This window comes from Canis lupus, chromosome 9, assembly GCF_003254725.2.
Source record: "Canis lupus dingo isolate Sandy chromosome 9, ASM325472v2, whole genome shotgun sequence".
NCBI lineage: Eukaryota > Metazoa > Chordata > Mammalia > Carnivora > Canidae > Canis > Canis lupus.
This window is the reverse complement of record NC_064251.1, coordinates 45,938,380-45,959,096: the sequence shown is the minus strand read 5'-3', so window position 1 is coordinate 45,959,096 and position 20,717 is coordinate 45,938,380. Positions and strand designations below refer to the sequence as shown.

Sequence of the window (20,717 nt, the reverse complement as noted above, 5' to 3'; positions counted from 1 at the left end):
GGCACAGAGATCTGCAGGGTGGATGCTCAGCAAATAACCATTAAGCCAGAGTGAGCCCCAAGTGTAGAATCTCCCCCGGGGCACCCCAGAAGCAGCCTCCCTTGGAGGGGCTGAGAAGATCCTAAATAGTGTGGTTGGGAAGGGCTCGTTCTCTCCTCCCTCCCCACTTTGAAGCTGACTTCAAAGACAGCATCTCAGGAACCAAAGAAACACTGAACTCCAGGTCCAGGTCTGTATCACTAAGACCAAACTCCCTTTTGGGGAGGGAAGAGGAAGCCAAGGACCAATCCCTTTTCTTTTTTAAGGTGGCAGAGTTGAGACCTGACCTACTCCTAGGCCAGCATTTCTCTTCTGATCTTCAAACAGGCCAATTTCAAGTCCATCTCTCCTCCTGACCCCAGCCTGTCAGAATCTGAGCCAGCAGGTGGGGCACAGGGCTGCTTCTGGCCAGTGACTAGAGATCCCATAGCTGTCCTGCTGCGGCAGCTGGAGAGGGGCGGCCCAGGGGTTCCTCCAACCAGAGCGATCCTCGGCCCAGGACAGCCTGAGAAGGTGAGTGGACAATAGCCCCCCTGAGCACAGTGGCCTCTGAGAAAGAGCCTAAGAAACCTCATCATTTCTCCTCCAACAAACTGCCACCCCCCTCTGTTCAGCCTTCGCCAAGGAGCTCCAGGTTACCACGGAGATGTGAAGGCAAAGTGACTGAGAGGGTGCAGACAAAACGCCTGGTAAGAGGGAAGAAGATCCTAAAACCAGCCACCTGCCACTCCAACACACTGTGGGGCCCAGGACAGCTGGCCTAGAGGCAACACTTGACCCCCACCCCTGCCAAAGGCAGCCTGGATCATCCCTGAAGCACTTCTTGCCTCAGCAGGTAGGGTCCACTTCTAGACACCTCCTTGCCTAGGCCTGCTTCGGCCGGGGCTGAGCAAGCGCCGGCTGACGGCACATGCCTGTCCCAGGACCCCCTTGCTGAAGAAGCTGCCCAGAGACTGCTCTGGGTCCCTTCCACTGACCGGTGAGTACATGACCTTCACAGAGCAGCGGCCTGCCACGCCCCCCTCTCCCACCAGCATGCACCAAGCACCAGAACCTCAGCTTGAGGGTCTCCATTAGCTAGAAACACCCTCTGGGAACAACCCAGTTCTCTCCTGCTCTCCCAACCGTGGCCCTGTTCTCCCATCACCACAGTTCTGAGGAGAGAATGTTGTGAAGGCAGCATGTGCACTCGGAGCACACAATACCCTAGCGGCTCAACCCCTTCTTTTCTCTCCCCGAAACAAAGAAACTCCCAACTTGTCCCTGTAGCAGGAGCTGGAGCCCCCCTGGGCAGAGGCACTGCTGCCCAGACCAGATGCCACTGTTTGGCAGCCCCTGCTGACCCCCCCTCCAGCCCCAGGGCTGCCACACCTGCAGGCACAGCCCTGTCACTTTCTCTCCTTAACAGCATCTCCAGGAAGTTGCCTACTCCCTCCTAAGCCACGCCACAATTCCCCCATTCCCCAATTCCCCCCCACCCCCCATTTCCAAGCCACCCTGCCCAGGGATGGCTCCAGACTTCAACTCCAGGCTGGATGCTGGCCAGAACAGGGGTAAACACAGATCCAGCCGCTTGCACCCCCCTTCCCTGCTGCCCCCCCAACCTCCCCAGCCACAAATAAGCCCACTCCAGCCAGCCCCAGAGGTGGGAAGCTACACCACCTTCCGTGAGAGGGGGGCCTGGGTTACCATAGGTGCAGTTACAGCAGAAGCGAATGATGAGAAGAATTTCCATGGCAGCCTCTGTCCCAGCGGCAGGAGCTTGCGGCCATCGCTCGGAGGCTCCCATCAGCAGCCTGGCCACTCAGCCACCTTGTCGGCTGCTGCTGCACAGCCTGAATCAAGCAGCCGCTTCAGAGTGCTCCTCTCGCAAGGGGGAGGGGCGCAGAGGGGAGGTGCGTGGAGAGACGGGAGGGGGGAGGAGGAGGGGAGGAGGGGAGAGAGCTGCCTGCTGGCATCCTAAGGAGGAGCACGTTTGTAGCTGGCTGGCTGCCGAGGGACAGAGGCTGGATTCCTCGCGTCTGTGCACCACACACACACACACACTCACGTGCACATGCTCACACAAGCAGGGCACTATAGTCCACAGAAACCAGACAAAGGAAGGTGACTGTTACCCAACCCGGTCCCCAGAGTACCTTCCATAGTGACTGATGTATGGCTGTCCTTGGAGTCCTTGGGACCTTTCACTTTGAGTTCCTGCCAAACAGAGGGGAGGAATCACTACATGGCCTGCCCTCTGAGCCTCCCCATCCCCCTGATGTGGACAGAGCAGCAAGAAGTGCTCTGAAACCCAGAGTGCAGATAGGAGGACAAATTCCAAAGCACAGGTCTCTCCCTGACTTATGAGCTCGACTTCCTCTGCCACACTCATGATCTCCAGGAGCCTGTGGAGTACTGAAGCTGGGTGCAGGCAAGAAAGAGGGGTTCTGGGTGCCAGAGAAGTCTTTAACATTGGTGGTCTTCAGACATACCCCCTAAAGCCCCTCCCTGGTGACTCTGAGGGCCTTCCAGAGAGGGGCCAAGAGCTGGATCCCCCAGCAGCAGCCACTATTTACGGGTCTGTCCACATCAGCCTGGGGTACCTGGGATTTGAGAGGACAAACAGCAGGTGTACCTGCACCTTAGGGCATGAGCAGCCCTGGGGATAAGGGGCAAGGGGTTGTGCCCATCTGCACAGGGGCAAGCTGGGAGGCAGTGCACCCAGGGCAGACTGAGCTCCACAGGGCAGTCTCACCTATATCTTACCACACCGAGAGGGTTTCACTCAGCCCCCAACCCTACCTGCCACTCCCCACACCATGGGTGCTAGCATCAGGGAGGAAATTGCAAGCAATGAAGAGGCAATACCCCTCCTTGAACCCTAAGCAAAGTGACCTGGTATGAGTGCTAGAAAGAAACTAGGGATGGCTGATCTGATCCTCTTCTCTCTGCCTTTAGAGAGAGGTTCCAGCTCTAGCCCTTGGCCACAGACCACGATGGCCTGCAACTGGAGCTGTCATGCAATCCTCACTTGCAGGCACCTCCAAGTGGAATGTCAGCAGGGAGGCCAGGGTGAGGTGAGGCCAAGGTCAGGAACCCAGGTGATGTTGCCTGCTCTGCCTGGAAGGGAGGTGAGGAAGGCCCAGGCAGTGGGAGCTCCACATTTCCTACTCCTGCCTCAAGCTGTTTCTCAACAGAAAAAACCCGTAGGGATGGAACATGGGTGTGGGGTGGGAAGAAGGGGGTTACTCAGCTCCTCAGGTCTGTGTCTCTGGCTGGTGACTGGATTCCCTGCTTCAGGAAATTTGTCTCCATGCCCATCACCCACCTCAGTGTAGCCTAGAGGTAGGAAATTGCTCCACTGCAGAGAAGGGCCCTAATTGCAGTAATTAAGTGGAAGTGCCAGTAGGAAGCGCCAGCATGAGCACATGAGTCAGGGTGAGAAGCCACCTGGCAGCAGGCCAAGGGGATGGCAGGCTTCCAGAAGGACTTGGGGAGGAGTGCAGGGGTTCCTGCTGACCCAAGAAGGGGCAGTGGGCCTAGGCTAAGAGGAGGCTCACCACTCTCTGCTCCCCTGAGCAGTTAATCAGGCATATCCAGTTTGTTCCCAGGAAGGGCTGGGAGCAAGGAAGGGAAGCACCATTTCTCTAACCTTGTGACTCCACAGACAGGGACTTCCCTACCCAACTCTGTCCTCCTAGGCAGAGGGTGACTCACTTGCTGGCTGGGTCCGGGAGAAGAAACTAAGCTTAGCTCCCCGTTTCCATCTCTGATAGATGCCCAGCAAGCCCAATGTGGCTACAGATCCAAGTCCAGATTTTTCCAATCTGCCTTTTACTTATAATCAGGCTGGTATTTTCATCTCCATCTGTCCAACTCTTATGCTGCCTTTCAGCTGATTCCAAGCTGGAGTATAACCCATAACCCCAGGAGTCTCACAAACACAATCCCGTATCTCACCAACTTTTCTAGCATCAGAGCGGATATGGGAATGCAAAAGGTCCAAGGAGGCCTGTAAGGCAGAATTTCCAAAACTGCAGAAGGAGCTCCCCCTCCCTAGAACCAGAGGTTCTCTTGACCCAAGCTTGGAGCTGGAGCTGTGAGGCCAACAGCTTCGGGGGTGGGATGCTTACAGAGATTCTTTTGACCAAAGAGGTAGGCTGGGCTGTGCTCCTGAAGGATATTAGAGCTCCTCCCTGCCATTAGCATCTTTGCCCTGCTTCCTTCCAGAGTGTGGAAGGAAGGCTTGGCTGCAGCGGCAGGGGCTAGTGCTGCTTCTCCACACAAAGGGCCCCAGTCCTCTCTCTGTCGGGGGGACTGCAAAGCTCTTAAGAGACCACCATCGCCTAAGAAGTTTGTTAAAAATATAGACTCCTGGGTCCCACCCCAAACTCTCCAAATTAAATTTTGAGGGAAGGTATCTGAAGATCTGCATTTTAAACAGTGCCCCTGGTGGTTCTTATCAAGCAAGTTTGGGATGAGCTGAAGAATCCAGATACCTCATTTGATGGGAAAGGAAATAAGGCCAAGAGAAGGGAAGTGACTTGCCCAAGGTCACCACAGTGCATGAGAATACTGCTTTTTTTCCCCTTTTTTGTCTCCTGTTTTTTTTTTTTTTTGTCTCCTCTGTTTTAATAAGAGTAACCTAAATAGAATAACAAAATCAAACAAATCATTACTCTCTAAGTGTTACCCTCAGGGGAACTGTTTCCCTAACTGGCAACAGGCCAGAAGACTGGAAGGCTCCAAGTTGTCAGGGGCTGTGCAGGGAGCTGCCCACCTCAGAGATCTTCTGGAATTGGTTGTTGGACTGGCTGCACTTCTCAGCTGTCTCCAGAGCGACTTTATAGTTATCCACAAATGCTTTGTACACGCCAAGCTGGCTGGCCTGCAGGGAGAAGAGGAGAGAGGGAGGAGGGCAGTGGGATGGGAGACAGGATTAATGAATGGATGAAAGCGTAAACAGGGCTCCTGGAGCTCCCTTGCACTCAGAACCTCTAACTTTGCTCCAAAGGGCTATGTGCGAACAGAGGGGAAAGGCTGGATACACATACTACAGTATCCCTTTGAACTTGACAGTTTCCATGGAAACCAGCTCAGCCAATAAGGTTAAGGAGAGGGCACTGGGGGGTTGGGGGAGAGCAGGGCAGGGCCTTTGTTGGCACTTGAGAAATTCTACAGCATTTGGCTTTATTTAGCATCATAAAGGTCTCTCAGGGTTTGAAGCCCCTTAATGCCTCACGTGTCTTTCATATTCTGGAATTAGCTGGAGCTGGGAGGGCAAGCATGGCCAGGTCTGTACCCCATTCCCCATGCTGAATGTAAGGCACAGCATTTAAAGGTGCAGTTCCAGGGTGCCTGGCCAGCTCAGTCAGTGGAGCATGCAACTCTTGATCTTGGAGTTGTGGGTTTGAGCCCCATGTTGGGTGTAGATTACTTTTTAAAAAATGGTGTGGTCCCCACTTTCCTTGGGCTCTCTTGGTCCCTGTCCTCATATCCTCTGCCTCTTAGGGAACCAGAGACTTGACCTGCCTCAGTATACATTTGCCTGTCCTTCTGGACCTAACACAAAAGCTCTCCACTACTTAACAACCACACAAAACCTCATCTCTGGGAGGCAGAACAGACACCATCACCCCTTTCTGCAAATGGGGAAACCAAGGCTCATGAATTCAGTTCCTCAAATATTTATGGAAAGTCTTCTCTGTGCTTTGCATATATATTTCCTCTTGGGAGAGTAAAGGGTGGAAAAATGTGAATTAAGACCACGAGATACTATTTCATCCCCATCAATCTGGCCAAGATTTAAAAGTCTAATGATATCAAGGGTTGGCAAGAATGAGGGAGGAAGGGGGATTAGAGCTTTTATAGACTGCTCATGGGGGTGTTAGTACTGTTATTTGGACAGTAATTTGTCAATAACTGATAAAGCTGAAAATATGCACAGCTCGGCCTACTACTTAGCAAATCCACTTCTACATACAAACCTCAGAGCTCTGCTGTCCAGTACAGGAGTCAATCACTACTTGCGTCCAGTGAGCACCTGAAATGTGGCTAGTCCAAATTGAGATTTGGTGTAAGTGTCTGCGTGGACATAATATATAAATATATTATATGTATTCTATATTATATATATTATAAATATATTATATATATATTTTAAGAAGGGGTGGAGGGGCAGAGGGAGAGAGAGAATCTTAAGCAGGCTCCACACCCAGAGCAGAGCCTGATAAGGGGGCTCAATCTCACAACACTGAGATCATGACCTGAGCCAAAATCAAAAATCAGACGCTTAACCGACAGAGCCACCTAGGCTCCCCAAGATGTGCTCTAAGTATAAAATACACACTGGATTTCAAAGGCTTAGATACAGTATAAAAGAGAATGTAAATTATCTTATTAATTTTAAAATATTGATTACATGTTGAAATGAAAATATTCTAGATCTACTGGGCTTAATACATTTTCTTTTATAAAAATAAAATATATTTTTTCTTTTTTAAAAAAGATTTTATTTATTTATTCATGAGAGACATACAGTGGGGCAGAGACATAGGCAGAGGGAGAAGAGGGCTCCATGCAGGAAGCCCGATGTGGGACTAGATCCTGGGACTCGGGGGTCATGCCCTGACCCAAAGACAGATGCTCAACCACTGAGCCACCAAGGCGTTCCATAAAATATATTCTTAAAACTAATTTCATGTGTTTATTTTTACTTTTAAGTATAGGGCTATTAGAAAATTTAGAATTATATATGTGGCTTACACTATATTTCTACTGGAAGCACCATTTTAGAGAAACTTGCACATGTGTACCCAAGGAAATGTGAGCAAGGGTAATCACTGCTTCATCCTTCCTCCTGTGGAAAGGCTGGTAACAAATGCTCACAAACAGGAGAATCCATACACACACTACAGTTAAAATGAATGAACTAGATCTGTGTGTAGTAACACTGACAACTTCCCAAAGGTAGATGGAATTGCAAAATATATAAAACATATACATTTTAAAAGTACATGTAATACAGTAAGAAGATACAGATATATAATAAAAATACAAACCACAGCCCAGAAGGCAACACACCAAATTCATTCCTGTAGCTGCTTCCAGGCTGAGCAGAAGGGCAAGGGGAAGGGAAAGAGGGACTTCATCTATAATGCTTTGTTTTCTTTCTTTCTTTTTTTTTTTTAATTTTATTTATTTATGATAGTCATCACAGAGAGAGAGAGAGAGAGAGGCAGAGACACAGGCAGAGGGAGAAGCAGGCTCCATGCAGGGAGCCCGACGTGGGATTCGATCCCGGGTCTCCAGGATCACGCCCTGGGCCAAAGGCAGGTGCTAAACTGCTGCGCCACCCAGGGATCCCAATGCTTTGTTTTCTTGATTAAAAAGTCTTTCTGCCCATAACACCTGGGTGGCTCAGAGGTTGAGTGCCTGCTTTAGGCCCAGGGCATGTTCCCGGAGTCCCTGGATTGAGTCCCACATCAGGCTCCCTGTGGGGAGCCTGCTTCTCCCGCTGCCTGTGTCTCTGCCTTCTCTCTCTGTCTCTCATGAATAAATAAATAAAAATCTTAAAAAAAGATATTAAAAAAAAAGTCTTTCTGCCTATCTTCAGAGTTAACATCTGTTAATTCTGAGAGATGAATGCACAGTTGTTGGCTACATTTATTCTCTAGAATTTCTTTTTTTTTTTTAATTTTTATTTATTTATGATAGTCACAGAGAGAGAGAGAGAGGCAGAGACACAGGCAGAGGGAGAAGCAGGCTCCATGCACCGGGAGCCCGACGTGGGATTCGATCCCCGGTCTCCAGGATCCTGCCCTGGGCCAAAGGCAGGCGCCAAACCGCTGTGCCACCCAGGGATCCCTATTCTCTAGAATTTCTGATTTAAATATTTTGCAGTGAAGTAGCAAGGAGGTTCAGCTGCTATGGGACTTCCTCCTGGGATCCCACCAAGGTGCTGGGGAAAGTGGGCTGCCCCTGAGACCCACCCTGTACCACTCTGCTTTCTGCAGAATCTTTGTGCTTCTCCAGATCCCAAAGAGGTGGGGCAGGTGGAAGGTGGCAGGAAGGTGGCAGGAAGCTGGCAGGTGGGGGGGCCAGGAGAGCCAGAGGGAAAAATGAGAACTGGAAGCCAAGGCCAGAGTCCTGTGCATCTCAACCCCAGACAGGCCAAACTTTGCAAAAAAGAAAAATCTTGGGGGAAGTGCAGGAAGGGATGAATTCAATTCCTTTTCCAGGGGGAGTACTGGCCCATCAGTGTCCCAAACTACAGGGAAGGTGCTAGACAGCTGCTTCCTAAACCAAAGTAAAAATCATTGCTTTCCTTCTCTCAGGTATGTGCTCTCTCCTCATCCCCCTGGCTGCCCAGGTTGGAACACTATCCTCCCATCCCATGGCCTAAAGGAGTAGCAGGGGCTGAGTCAGAGCAAAGCCACCTGGGCAGAAGGGCTGCATAAAGGGGTTACTGACTATCCCTGGCACTGCCATCTCCACCATGTACCCCCATCTGTAGAACCTAAAAAGCCTGGCCTGCAGGGCCATTAACTGGGAAGTAGAGGTTGCTTAGAAACAGCAGCTTAGCACTGGGGTGATCTCATAAAACAAATAGCAGAGATGCTAATTCCCTTCTCAGTAATGGAGACCAGCTGAAAATAAACTACCTCCAGATGCCTGGACTGCCCGGCTCTACCCCAGCTCTCCCAAGCCTGCAGCTCCAGGGGCCGCAGATAGCAGTTCATAATGCTGGGGGAGGGAAGGAGGGTAGCAAATTCATGACCCAGGCCTGTGGAGCTGAGACCAGAATGGGGAACCCTGGTGACAGCAGCTTCCGAGTATCAAAGAGAAGCTGGGACAGCCCCCAAACCCCCCTGGTTTGCTCGCTTTGTCCTCCTGAGGGCCAAGGACAGGCTGTCCCCCAAGCCAATCAGCTCAGGCTCCTGGGACCAGGCCCGGAGTAATGACTGGGTACTCACTGTCCCTGAACGGGGGCAAGCACTCTGGGGTGCTGGAACCAAGAGCGTGGGGTCCCCTGCAATACTTCTGGGGTACCTCTTGCTAAGAATAACAAAGACGATGGTGGTGACAGTAGTGATAGTAAAAACAATAATGCTAATGGCCGACTATTGAGTATTTACTAATTTCCTTTTTCGGGGCCCTGTTCCAAGTACTTTTAAGGTAGTAACTGACTTAGTCCTCACAACAATTCAATGAGGTAAATACTATTATTACCCTCTCTTTTACAGATGAGGAAGCTGAGTCACAGAGATTGCACCCACAGGTTTCATCTGTGGCAGAGCCAGGATTCAATGTGAGCTGTGGATGGGATGCCTGGATGGTGTAGTCAGGTAAGCATTTGACTCTTGCTTTTAGCTCAGGTCATGATCTCAGGGTTTTGGGATCAAACCCTGCTTTAAGTTCAAATGGGCTCCACGCTCAGCACTTCAAGCCCCACACTGGGCTCCCCATTCAGCGCAGTCTGCTTGGGAGTCTCTCTCCCTCTGCCCAACTCCTCCCCCCCCCCCCCACTGTGTGTGTGCATGCGTGCTCTCTGACTCTCAAATAAATAAGTAAATCTTAAAACAAAAACAAAAAACAAAGTCGGCTGTGGCTCTAGAAGCTATGTCTGTTCCTATAACACTGCTGGCCTCTCAGGACACAGACCTCAGACCCTGTGATGTCCCCATCAACGCTCTTCCAAGTTCTCCCTTGTGACAGAGGTCAAGGTCATGGTGCACTCACTCAATCATGTATTGAATACTGGGCTGGTTCTGGGGTCTACTGATGAAGAAAATATAGTCTGTTCTCCCAGAGCTTATGGTTTTAGGGAGACAGGTAGTTACTATGTTCACTGAGGGGATAAGCATGGGGCTGCATTCAAAGGTTGTTGGGGGAAGGCTTCTCCAAAGAGGTCACTTCTAAGCTGGGAGCAGTTAGGGAAGGACATTTCAGGCAGCTAGAGCTGCAAGAAAAGAGAGGTCAAGAGTGTCTGCTGCAGGAACTGAAAATAGAAAGTTCAGTGTCAGGCAGCATAAGGATAGGGGAGGCAATAGCCAGAGGCCAGGGTGGACAGAGGCCAGCATGCAAAGGGTCTCATAAGCCATTTCTCTGAGCCTGGAATTTATCCAACAGGCAAGGGGAAGCCACTGAAGGGATCTAAGTAGGGGAGAAGAGAGGTGTGGTCAGTTGTTCAGATAACTCTCTGCTGCTGCTAGGTAGAGGTGGGAGGCTCACAGGGAGGCAGGCTTGAAGGCAGGAGCAGCTCCTGAGGTGAGGGCCCTGGACAGTCGGGGAGAGGTAGGTGGCAGTGAGCATCCTCTGGAAGTAGGGATGGGGGAAAGGGATGGGACAAGGGAGGTGCCAAGGACTAGTCCAAGGGAGTTGTGGATGGATGAGGAATGGGATGATGGCAGCACCCACCGAGAAAGAGGCAGGAAGAGCAAAGAACTTCTGAGATAGTGAGTTCCATTCTGAACATGCTATGAGCTTGAAGCCCTAGGAGTATCCAAGCAAGAGTCTTCTCTAGTATAAGGAAAGTATAGGCCTGCCCATTCAATCAGTCGCACCACTGCAGAGGAGGTAAGGGAGAGGCACTGCTCCCTGCCCACCACCCTTCACACCCAGAGAACAAACACCATGGACTGGCAGTCTCCTTGCTGTCCCCTGGGCAGGCCAAAGTTATGGGCAGGGAAAGATCAGGGAAGAGTGGGGTTGGGGACATTGTGGGTCTGCCTAGGGGTCTTCAAGGGGATACACCCAGAGACAGTCTCAGAAAGGGTGTCACAGAAGCCTTAGGAACTGGAAGACCTCCGAAAGCCTTTCCCAACACTATGTTTGCACATTCATTCTACCTCCTTGTACCTTTTCCCTCCCCTGTAATGGTGGGTGGACTGAGCTCTTCGTGATTTCTGCTCCAGGGTCCTCAGGAGAGGATCGTTTACTGACCTGTCTCCAGCCTGACTGCTTCATTTCAGGGGCAGCACTGCAGTATGGCAAATGCCCACAGTGTTCCAAGAGAACAATCCCTGCCTGCCCATCTGGCACATGCCCCTCTGTCAGCTGAGGGACAGGCGACCTGAAATCCAGCAGCTGAGCCTTCATTCCAGCCCTGGAGCCCCCCTTTGAGAGATAATCAGTGTCCTCCCAGGAGCACCTCTGCATGTGGCCTCTCACATCCGTAGAAGTACTTTAGGGCTTCACTTTAGTGGGAAGCCAGGAGTTGAGACACTAGGCCCTGGTACCAACAGAGCAGAAGCCCAGGTTTTCCTCCAGGACTCAGAAATAACCCAGGCCTTCAAGGAGGCCAAGAGGACTGGGGAAGACTAGATGTCCCCCAGCACCAGCAGCTCCACTGAGGTACCAGATAAGGACCCTCCCTCAGTGGAAGACTCACCAGCTTCTGGAAGAGGTGGCCCATGGTGACCTGGCTGTCCCACTGCTGCACCTTAGGGCAGAGGTTGTCATAGAACTCCTTGTGGATCTCATAGATGTCCTGGATCTTGTAGAAGATGGTCTCGATCTGTTGGATGGTGAGCACAGGCTGGGAGGTGGTGGCTGTGGCCTTCAGGGGTTTCATGGGCTGGGAATGAGGAGGAAGAGAGAGAGAGAAGGTTAGAGGCAATAAACCAAATGGTCAGAAGGCCCAGGGCATGGAGTAGCCCTTCCTGCAGCTGGAGTTGTGCCTAGTCAAGGCCACGGAGGGTAGGGCACTTGAAGTGTGGGTTGTAGCAAGTAGCTGGTGTCACAGGCCCCAACAAGCCATGACCCACTGCAAGGGGTGGGGGGGGTGGGGACCCTGACAGCCAGGGCCTGGTCTAGCAGCCCTCCCAGGCCCAAGGGTCAATGCCAGGACACATTTCCCCCATGCCCTTGGCTCCCAAGGGAGTCCCTGGCTCCTAGCTTATACTGGATTCGCTTATTGGTGTAACAGGGTCCATGCCTTTCTTCCACAATGGCCTCAGACTCTGGGTTATAAGCTCTATTGTCCCACATCAGTGGAAGGGAGAACTCAAACCCTTAGCTATTTCCTTCCAAGAAACAAAATATGGCTCTAGAATTTGAGGGTAGAGTCTCAAAGAGACCCAAAACCAATCTCAGCTGCACTGACATTTCAAGTTCCCTTCATTTAGTATATAGAGAGCAAGCAGATGGCACACATACCACCATCCTACCTCCCACACCCATGGCAGACATTTCTTTTTTTTTTTTTTTAATGGCAGACATTTCTAAGTCAATCATAATGCTCTTTCTCACAGAGCCTGGTCATTGTCTCAGACTCTTTCTCAATGCTGACATTCACATGTAAGATGAAACTTATCTGTCGACTCTGCTTATCTACACCAAGGTGCGCCAGGGCCTGCAGGTGGAGTGCATGATGTGGCAAAAAAGTAACTCAGGACCACTACCTAACACTGGCAGGGAGCTGAAGCTATCACCTTCATGCCCAATAGTAGGACTGTTAGGAGAATGGTACCTGGGTGCATTTTCTTTAGTGTGATTTTCTGTATTTTCTAAATCACCTACAACAAGTAAATATTAATTTTATAATCAGGGGGAAAAAGGCTATTAAAATTCATAGTTGAAGCAAAAACAAACAAACAAACAAACCTGATATCAAAAGATAAGGATCTCCTCCTTGATTAGCCTTCCCCAGGCCCAAAGCCCCCAGAGATGCCTAGACTACACTCCAGAGGCCCTCCAGGACACCTGCCATTTAGAGAAAGTATAGGAGGGGCAGGCATGTTTCCCCAGCAGAAAGAAGCCTAAGTCAGACATGGTTGATGTTCTTCATCTAGCTGAAGGGCTGTGTGGAAAGAGGCCTTTGACTTAGTGAGTCAGTATGGAGACCCAGGAACAGCACGGAGAAGTTATGGGGGCAGGTGTGGACTCACTAGGGCTGTACCCCATTACCTCACAGGACTGGGTAGTGAGTTTTCCAACCAGAGAAGCATTCTAGCAGATAATGGGCAACTCGGTACTGGACTGGATGGAACACTGACAATAGAGACCAAAGTTGTCACTGGCTCACTCTGAGAAATGACCACCAGCTCAAGCCACCACAGCTGCCAAACTCCAGCCAAGCCTCCAGGTCTCGTCCCTTCTGCCTCTCTGGTGGTGGCAGGGCCATGTCTGTCTGTAAGAGGAAGGCCCATCTACTCAAATACCCAGATGGTGTTCTGACTTTCAGCTCCCTCGTCTTCCCACATCTAAAAAGTCCAGAAACAATGATAAATGCAAGGAAAAGCAGAGCCCTCCTTCCGACCCTCTTAGCGCTGGAACCAACCAACCCTAACATCCAGGCTTTGTTTGAAAAGTAGGCTGGGGCTTTACTTGGTGCAGGCCAGGAGGTGTGGGGTTGAGTCTCTGCCATTTAATAGCTGTGGGCACGTCTCTTAGCATCTGGGCCTCAGCAGCCTTGTCTGTAAAACTGGTATAATATTACCTTCTCAAGAACACTGATGGGAAGATCAAAAGCTATAATTTATATAAAATATCAAGTTTGTGCCTGGCACACAGAAGGCAGTCAATAATGTTAGCTGCTACTATTATAATTATTCACCCCACAAATAGTGCACCAGGTGCCTAATGTGAAGCCAGACCAGGTACTTATGGATTCACAACACATATCCAATCCCTGCCCCGAGGAGCCTCCCATCCATTAGGAGAGACAGACAAAATACAAGGAAATGGTCAAATACATTAATTACACCTAACTGCAATGAAAGAAATAAGAAGGGAACCTCCTAAGACAGGGTGGTGAAGGAACATTTACCCTGAAATGGAAGCATGGGGGCGCAGAAGACAGTATTCCAGGCAGACTTCCTCAACACCAGTCCCAAGGTAGGCATAGGCATAGGCTTGCTGAGAGAGAGGAGCTAGAAAAAGCCAGGGAGCCTGTGTGTGGTGGGCAAGGGCAAGGGGGAAGTGTGGGGCCAGGCAGGGCTGCAGGACTGGGTAGGGGCCAGACCAGGCAGGGGAAAGGAATGCAGCCTTTTTTTTTTTTTAAGATTTTATTTATTTATTTATTCATGAAGGACAGAGAGAGAGAGAGAGGCAGAGACACAGGCAGAGGGAGAAGTGGGCTCCATGCAGGGAGCCCAACACGGGACTCAATCCCAGGACTCCAGGATCAAGCCCTGGGCTGAAGGCGGCTGAAGGCAGCGTTAAACCGCTAAGCCACCGGGCTGCCCCAGGAATGCAGCTTTTAAGCCCCTGCAATGACATGGTTTTTCCTGGCGGGATTTAGGCAGGGGAGTGATGGGGGGGACAATTCTCTTTTTAGATTGTTTTTCTGACTCATGATTCTTGCTCTGGAGAACATTATCACCCATTTCAGTAAACTGAACCAACACAAATGAAACAATTTAGTGGACAAAGCCAGAAAGGTATTACCCATTTTGGACTATAAATACCAACCAAGTGGTCCCGCTGGCACAGCCCAGCGGGCTTCACAGAGGAGGTGACAGGAACAGGGCCTCGAAGGTTGGGAGATCTGAGCAGGCAGAGGGCATGGCTAAGCACACCAGGCAGGGAAACAGAAGGAACCAGGAGCCAGAGAAAGGGAACACTGTTCTCCCAACCCCAGGTGTGCAGCCCCACTCAGCTTCAGGGCTCCCAACACTCTGTGAGGGATATAGAGCTGTTCCTCAGGATCACTGTCCTGGGGGCACCTGGGTGACTCAGTCAGCCAAGTGTCTGCCTTCGGATCAGGTCATGATCTAAGGGTCCTGGGATGGAGCCCCATGTCAGGCTCTCTGGTCAGTGAGGAGTCTGCTTCTCCCTCTGCCCCATTCCCTGCTTGTGCTTGTGCTCGCTCTCTCTCTCTCTCTCAAATAAATAAAATGTTAAAAAAAAAAAAAAAAAAAAAAAAGATCACTGTCCTAGTCTTCCTTTTTCCTTCTACCCAGGATCCAGTGGAGGGACAAGTTACCACAGAGTCCCAGAACCACTACTTCTTGCTCCTGCCTGGGTGCAATCCCCACAGACAGGGGAATAAAGGACCTAGGAAGGGAATGGTCCTGGGAAGCCAAAGGGTCAGGACTTCTCAGAAGCTGCTGGGGAAGCACTCATCAGCCGCCTATGCAAAGATAAGACCCAACTGCTCTGCTTCCTCCTCAACTTCCCACTCTGTCAACAAAAAGGAAGAAATGGGTGCTCACCAGCAGCAGGTCACATGACAGGGCCTGTACTCAGCCCATCAGAGTGTTCCCAGGACAGGGTTGGGGACCTTTGCTCTCAGCCCTGATTTCACCTGTGGGGGGAAGGGCAAGTGCTGGGTGTGTGTGAGCCCTGGCTAGCCAGAGACCCCCGAAGACAGTTACTTTTATCTGGTGAAGCCCTGAATCCAGGCCTCAGGTCCAGACGGCTAAAAGGCCAAGGCAACCCAACACTGAGCTTTGATCCAACACTATTCTTGTGCCCAAATCTAGCATATTGTTACCTCCTCCCAAAATCCTGCTGTAGAAAGCAGAGTGAGCCCCTGGCTCTCTGTTTTATTGGAAGGTAAATGGATTCTTTTTTTTAAGATTTTATTTATTTATTCATGAGAGACACACAGAGAGAGAAAGGCAGAGAGACATAGGCAGAGGGAGAAGCAGGCTCCATGCAGGGAGCCTGATGCAGGACTCAGATCTCAGGACTTGATCCTGGGACTCCAGGATCATGCCCTGGGCTGAAGGCAGACGCTTAACCTCTGAGCCACCCAGGGATCCCAGGGATTCTTAAAATTCTTAAATTCTTAAAAGAGAGGATCACTGAGTGGCTTGGGAGCTAAGCCTGGCTCTCGGTCTCCCATGAAATACCTCTCAGGAAGATGGGCCAGGTGGGTTCTGACTTATAGTGGGGCTCCACACCACCATCTCTCAACTCTGTCCCCCAGCAACCTGCCCTTCAAAACAGGAGAAAGAAATCAGCTGACTTCCTCCACCTCCTATCCCAGAAGGCCTGGAGGCTGCTATCACCTCAGTTGCTCCTCCTCCCAGAACTCAGGGAGGGAAGCGTCATTAACCTATTTTAGAGACAAGGGCCCTGAGAACCCCAGAGCAAACTGTCAGAATAAGAAGCTGAGAGAGGAGAACCAGTGGGGCCCAGAGGTGGGAGGTGCTGTAGGCAATGGCCAGAGGCAGCACCTGAGCTCACTTCCCACAGTCCCCACAGTTGGCGAGATGAAGAATGACAGGCACTTGGTTTGTCTCCCTTCCTCCACCGTCCATTTCAGCCCAGGCTCCCAGACCCACTTGGCTTGTAATCTGAGCCAACCAGGAACCTGGAGGTTTCCAGATTACCAAACCTGGCCCCAGCCAACAGTTCAGGGGACAGGAACAGAGGCTCTTGCGTGGGTTCCAGCTGCGTCTGTGTATGCACAGTCTTGGGTACACACACCACACACACCCAGCCATCTGCATATCAGGAAGTGTTAGGCTGAGAATAGTCTCACACAAACACGGTAGGAGCAGAGCCAGGGGGCTGGGTAATGAGTAGGAGATCTGGGAGTGGGCCACGGAGAGGAGCGATTTTTTTCCCTGCGCCCCTTGGTCAGGTCACCCCCAAAGAGCAAAGGGCTTTAGCAACTAAAGGGCTGTGAGGGGAGGGCTCCCAGGTCAAGTAGAGGGCGGGGAGGCTTGATGCTTTATCTCTGAGGCTCATTATCTGAGGTTGAGGCCGTAGAGGGTCCTGCCCCCTCTTCCTGGGGCCCTTCAGCGCAGACTAGGTCAGACCAGGTTCCGGCCTGGGCCTGGCCTCTCCCCTCCCTCCTGGGGACAGGCAGGATGTGCCCTGGGTCACCTCAGGATGCCTCAGGACTCACAGGGTTTGTCTTCGAGGCATGAGCTGTTAGAAAGGTGAGGCAGGGAGGGAGTGTCTTGGCCTTCACATCTGATGTTATCTTTGCCTGGACACAAGGAAACTCACATGAGGCCCAATGACTGATGGGAGCACAAGTTGGAATCTGCGAGTGGCTGGCCTCTGCTGAGGACGTGCCTCCCCTCCCTTCAGGGAAAGGGTGTGTTGACAGAAACAGGTCCCGACATGTGTCTCTCCCAGCGCTGGACACAATAACACCAGCTAAGGCTTCGTCTCCGTTCTAAGAGCTTCATGTACAAACTCATTTTGTCCCTACAACAACCCCACGCACACAGTGCTAATCTCAGGGTGGGCGGCTTGCACAGGGTTCATTAACCTGCTGAAGGGCAAGAGCTGTCAAAGGGGGACACTGGCACGCAGTCTGGGTCCTTTGTCTGAACTCCTTTCAAACACACATCCTTTTAGTGAGGACTACTTTGCCGCACCCCCCCCCCCCCATTCTGCACTGGCAATTCTCCGTCTGTGAGGTGCCCTTCACATGTGTCTGGTCCTCTACCTGTCCTCCTTCCTTCAGCTAATCTGAGTGCCTATGTACCAGGCTTTTACTAGGTCCCCCAAAGGATCATCTGATCTTCTCAGCCCCATGACAAAGAGAGAGAGGAGGTAAGAGGATTATTCTCATCTCCAGATGAGGAAAATGAGGCCCAAGGAGGTTACTCATGGCTTGCCCAAAGCCAGTGGTTTTCAAAAAGGACAAAAAGAATGTGGCCCAGTACATACATATACATACACGTATACAAACAACCCAAAGTTAAGTGAAACAGTACTTTTACTATGTGTGATGCACACTAATATTTTCTCAGTTAAAAAAAAATACTGGTTCAACTTATGTTGATTTCATAACACACTAATGGGTTCAGATGCAGAGTATGAACAACAGTGCACTGAGTCTATGATTAATGGCAGAGTCAAGTCTTGCCCTAGTTCTGGCCCCAGACTGCAGTCCTTGTCTATCTGCTATACTGTCCATAACTTGAAAAACATTGCTGTGCCTACCAATAAATTCCCAGGGAGAGCTACCACAAACTGAACCCAGGCAGTCACAGAATATCTGCTTTTTTAAATAAAGATTTTATTTATTTATTTGAAAGAGAGAGAGTGTGAGTGGGGGATAGGAGGAGAGGGAGAGGGACAAGCAAACATGGGGCTCGATCCCACGACTCTGAGATCACGACCTGAGTTGAAATCAAGAGATGGATGCTTAACCAACTGAGCCACCCAGGTGCCCCAAAGTACCTGCACATTTCGATAGCTATTCCTTGGGTGATAAATGCCAAGTCAGGCATTGGGTGACAACATCTCACATCCCACAGCAAGTACATAAAGGTCTATCTTACAGGGACTCCTGGGTGGCTCAGCGGTTGGGCATCTGCCTTTGACTCAGGGCATGATCCTGGGGCCCAGGATACAGTCCCACATCGGGCTTCTACAGAGAGCCTGCTTCTCCCTCTGCCTGTGTCTCTGCCTCTCTCTCTCTCTGTCTCTCATGAATAAATAAATAAAATCTTAAAAAGAAAAAAGGTCTTACAATTCTTGTAAGAATGAGTTTCTACTCATCTACATCCTCATTTCTTATTCTCCCTTTTACTGATATCATCCTATGTTTCAGACTGCAAAACACCCAAGGGAAAGAACTTTACATGCCACAGTTACTCTATTATATCTAGCTGCATCTAAGGAGCACTTTCCTCAAAGGCAAAAACTTCTTACACCTGTGTAATACCTTTATCTAATATAAATAATATTTCCCTCCCAGTCTGAGTCTCACAATGCCTCCATCGTGGGAGGAAACTGAGGCACCTTCACAGAGGTGAAGCTATGGTGTTTCTCAAATGACACAGATACCCTTCCACTTCCCATTTCCTGCCACGGGGTCTTGGGATGGCCTCAGCTCTGTACCCCAGGGATGAGGGACTAGGGGAATGCCAAAGAAGGCTCAGCTTGATAGACTGGCAGACTGCCCAGAGCAGTGTGGAGGTGGATGCTGGGTCCCCATCTGGACAGAGTACCACCATTGATTAGTAATGCCTGTGCGTGGTCATGGGCCATGAGCATTTGCCATCTCCAACCTGGCTGTGCTTCTCCCGCCTTTCCCAGGGCAGGTAACAGAGGGCTGAGGCTGAGAGGCACAGGCCCCTTTCTGGCAATGACCCTGGCCACCCAATGTCAAGCTGTCAGCAGAGCAATACTGCTGGTCCAGACTCTGCTGGTCCAGGTTCCCCTTCTTCCCCAAACCCAAAAGTAATTTTCGAGCATGACACCTACCAGCAAGCCAGAGCATATACTCACCAGCAACAAGGCTTCCAGTTGGTTAATGTAGATCTCTTCACTGGCCAGGAACCCCGAGAGAACCAGCTTCCTCATCTCCAGGCCTTTCCCTGCTTCCACCTGTATGAAAGCAAACCAAGAGCCAACAGCTCGTGAAAAAGGAGGCTAAAAACCCGAGTGACCTGTTTTCTTGCCTTTTTTCTCTTTATCACTTTTGTAGGGAATAAAAGCCAGATATGTTTATTATACTTTGGAAAATACAGAATAAAAAAGGAAAAACAATCACCCATATTTCTGTTGCTAACATCTTACTTTCTCTCCTACATTCTTTTTCCCACATTTCCTTATTTGCTATCCACCCATCCACCTATTCAGTCTTGTAACAGTGAGCATGATAACCAAGGACCTGGCCTCATGTGTAGGGGGCAGTTTAACAGGGGGAATACAGACCAGAGAAATTAGAGGGGTGCCTGGGTGGCTCAGTCGTTTAAACGGAGGACTCTTGATCTCAGCTCACATCTTGATCTTGGGGCCGTGAGTTCAAGCCCCGAGTTGAGCTCCACACTGGGTGTGGAGCCTACTTTTTAAAAAAATAGGGCAGCCTGGGTGGCTCAGCCGTTTAGTGCCGCCTTCAGCCCAGGGCGTGATCCTGGGGACCCGGGATCGAGTTCCACATCAGGCTCCCTGCTTCTCCCTCTGCCTGTGTCTCTGCCTCTCTCTCTCTCTGTGTGACTATCATAAATAAAAAAATTATAAAAAAAAGGAAGGAAGGAAGGAAGGAAGGAAGGAAGGAAGGAAGGAAGGAAGGAAGGAAGGAAGGAAGGAAGGAAGGAAGGAAGGAAATCAGCTATGACAGAGGCAGGGCATGGTCACATGGGAAGACCCAACAGGGGCTGGAAGAGGCTCCCGAAGTAGTACCAACTGAGGATACAGAGAATGCAATGAACTGGCCACAGGAGCCTCATCTTGTGGCTTTCTAGCTTCACCTCTGGCTATATCTTCCTGTCCCCAAGGGCTCCAGCCCACAACAGAAGATGCTAGCTGAGGTCCTCAACATCACCCAAGCACTTCCTGACTGCCTTATTGTGCAAGCCACATATCCTAACCGGCCTCCTCCCCACTCCAGGATTCCTTCTCTTCTATGGTGATTGTGCCCCATTTAGCCTTGAAAGTCTGTCTTGTTAATCTCTTACAAGGACTCAGTTCCACCCCTCCCTTCTGCTACGGGCTTTGGCTCTGCTACCTGAATTCTTCTAACTGACCTCTGCCTCTCCCTCCTCCCTTCACACCACACACCAGAGCCAGGTTAACCTTATGAGAGCACCAGCTCACACCTGATGCTTGTCAAGGACTTAATACCAATACTGTAAAACCTTGCTATTTGCAAAAACATGGGTGGGTCTAGAGGGTATAACAGTGAAATAGGTCAGTCATAGAAAGACAAATACCATATGATTTCACACAAAACAAACTAACAAAGAAAAAAAAAGAAACAGAAAACCAGACTCTTTGTAGAACTATATAGAAGAAACTGGTAGTTGCCAGAGGGGAGGTGGGTCAGGGGGCTG

The 20,717-nt window shown here is 50.4% G+C and overlaps 1 protein-coding gene and 1 long non-coding RNA gene across 8 annotated transcripts in view; one reads left to right on the top strand and one right to left on the bottom strand.

Moving 5' to 3' along the window:
• ABR (ABR activator of RhoGEF and GTPase) overlaps window positions 1-20,717 on the bottom strand; it is a 186,369-nt gene that overhangs the window by 54,512 nt on the left and 111,140 nt on the right. For 5 of the 6 annotated variants that reach the window (XM_049114256.1, XM_049114255.1, XM_025476217.3 and 2 more), the window contains 4 exons: window positions 19,171-19,269; window positions 11,414-11,599; window positions 4,802-4,909; window positions 2,178-2,238 (listed from right to left, as the gene is read on the bottom strand). In XM_049114256.1, coding sequence (XP_048970213.1) covers window positions 2,178-2,238; window positions 4,802-4,909; window positions 11,414-11,599; window positions 19,171-19,269 — 454 coding nt within the window. Of the gene's footprint in view, window positions 1-2,177; window positions 2,239-4,801; window positions 4,910-6,008; window positions 6,076-11,413; window positions 11,600-19,170; window positions 19,270-20,717 lie in introns of those variants that run through there. The other variant, XM_049114258.1, reaches the window with a different exon arrangement.
• LOC112677606 (uncharacterized) lies at window positions 5,197-19,177 on the top strand. 2 transcript variants are annotated; one of them, XR_003147096.3, is made up of 3 exons: window positions 5,197-5,315; window positions 9,267-9,368; window positions 14,928-19,177. It is a non-coding gene; the product is annotated as an uncharacterized LOC112677606 (long non-coding RNA). The 2 variants fall into 2 exon arrangements; XR_007413049.1 differs by lacking the exon at window positions 5,197-5,315 and adding an exon at window positions 5,968-6,097.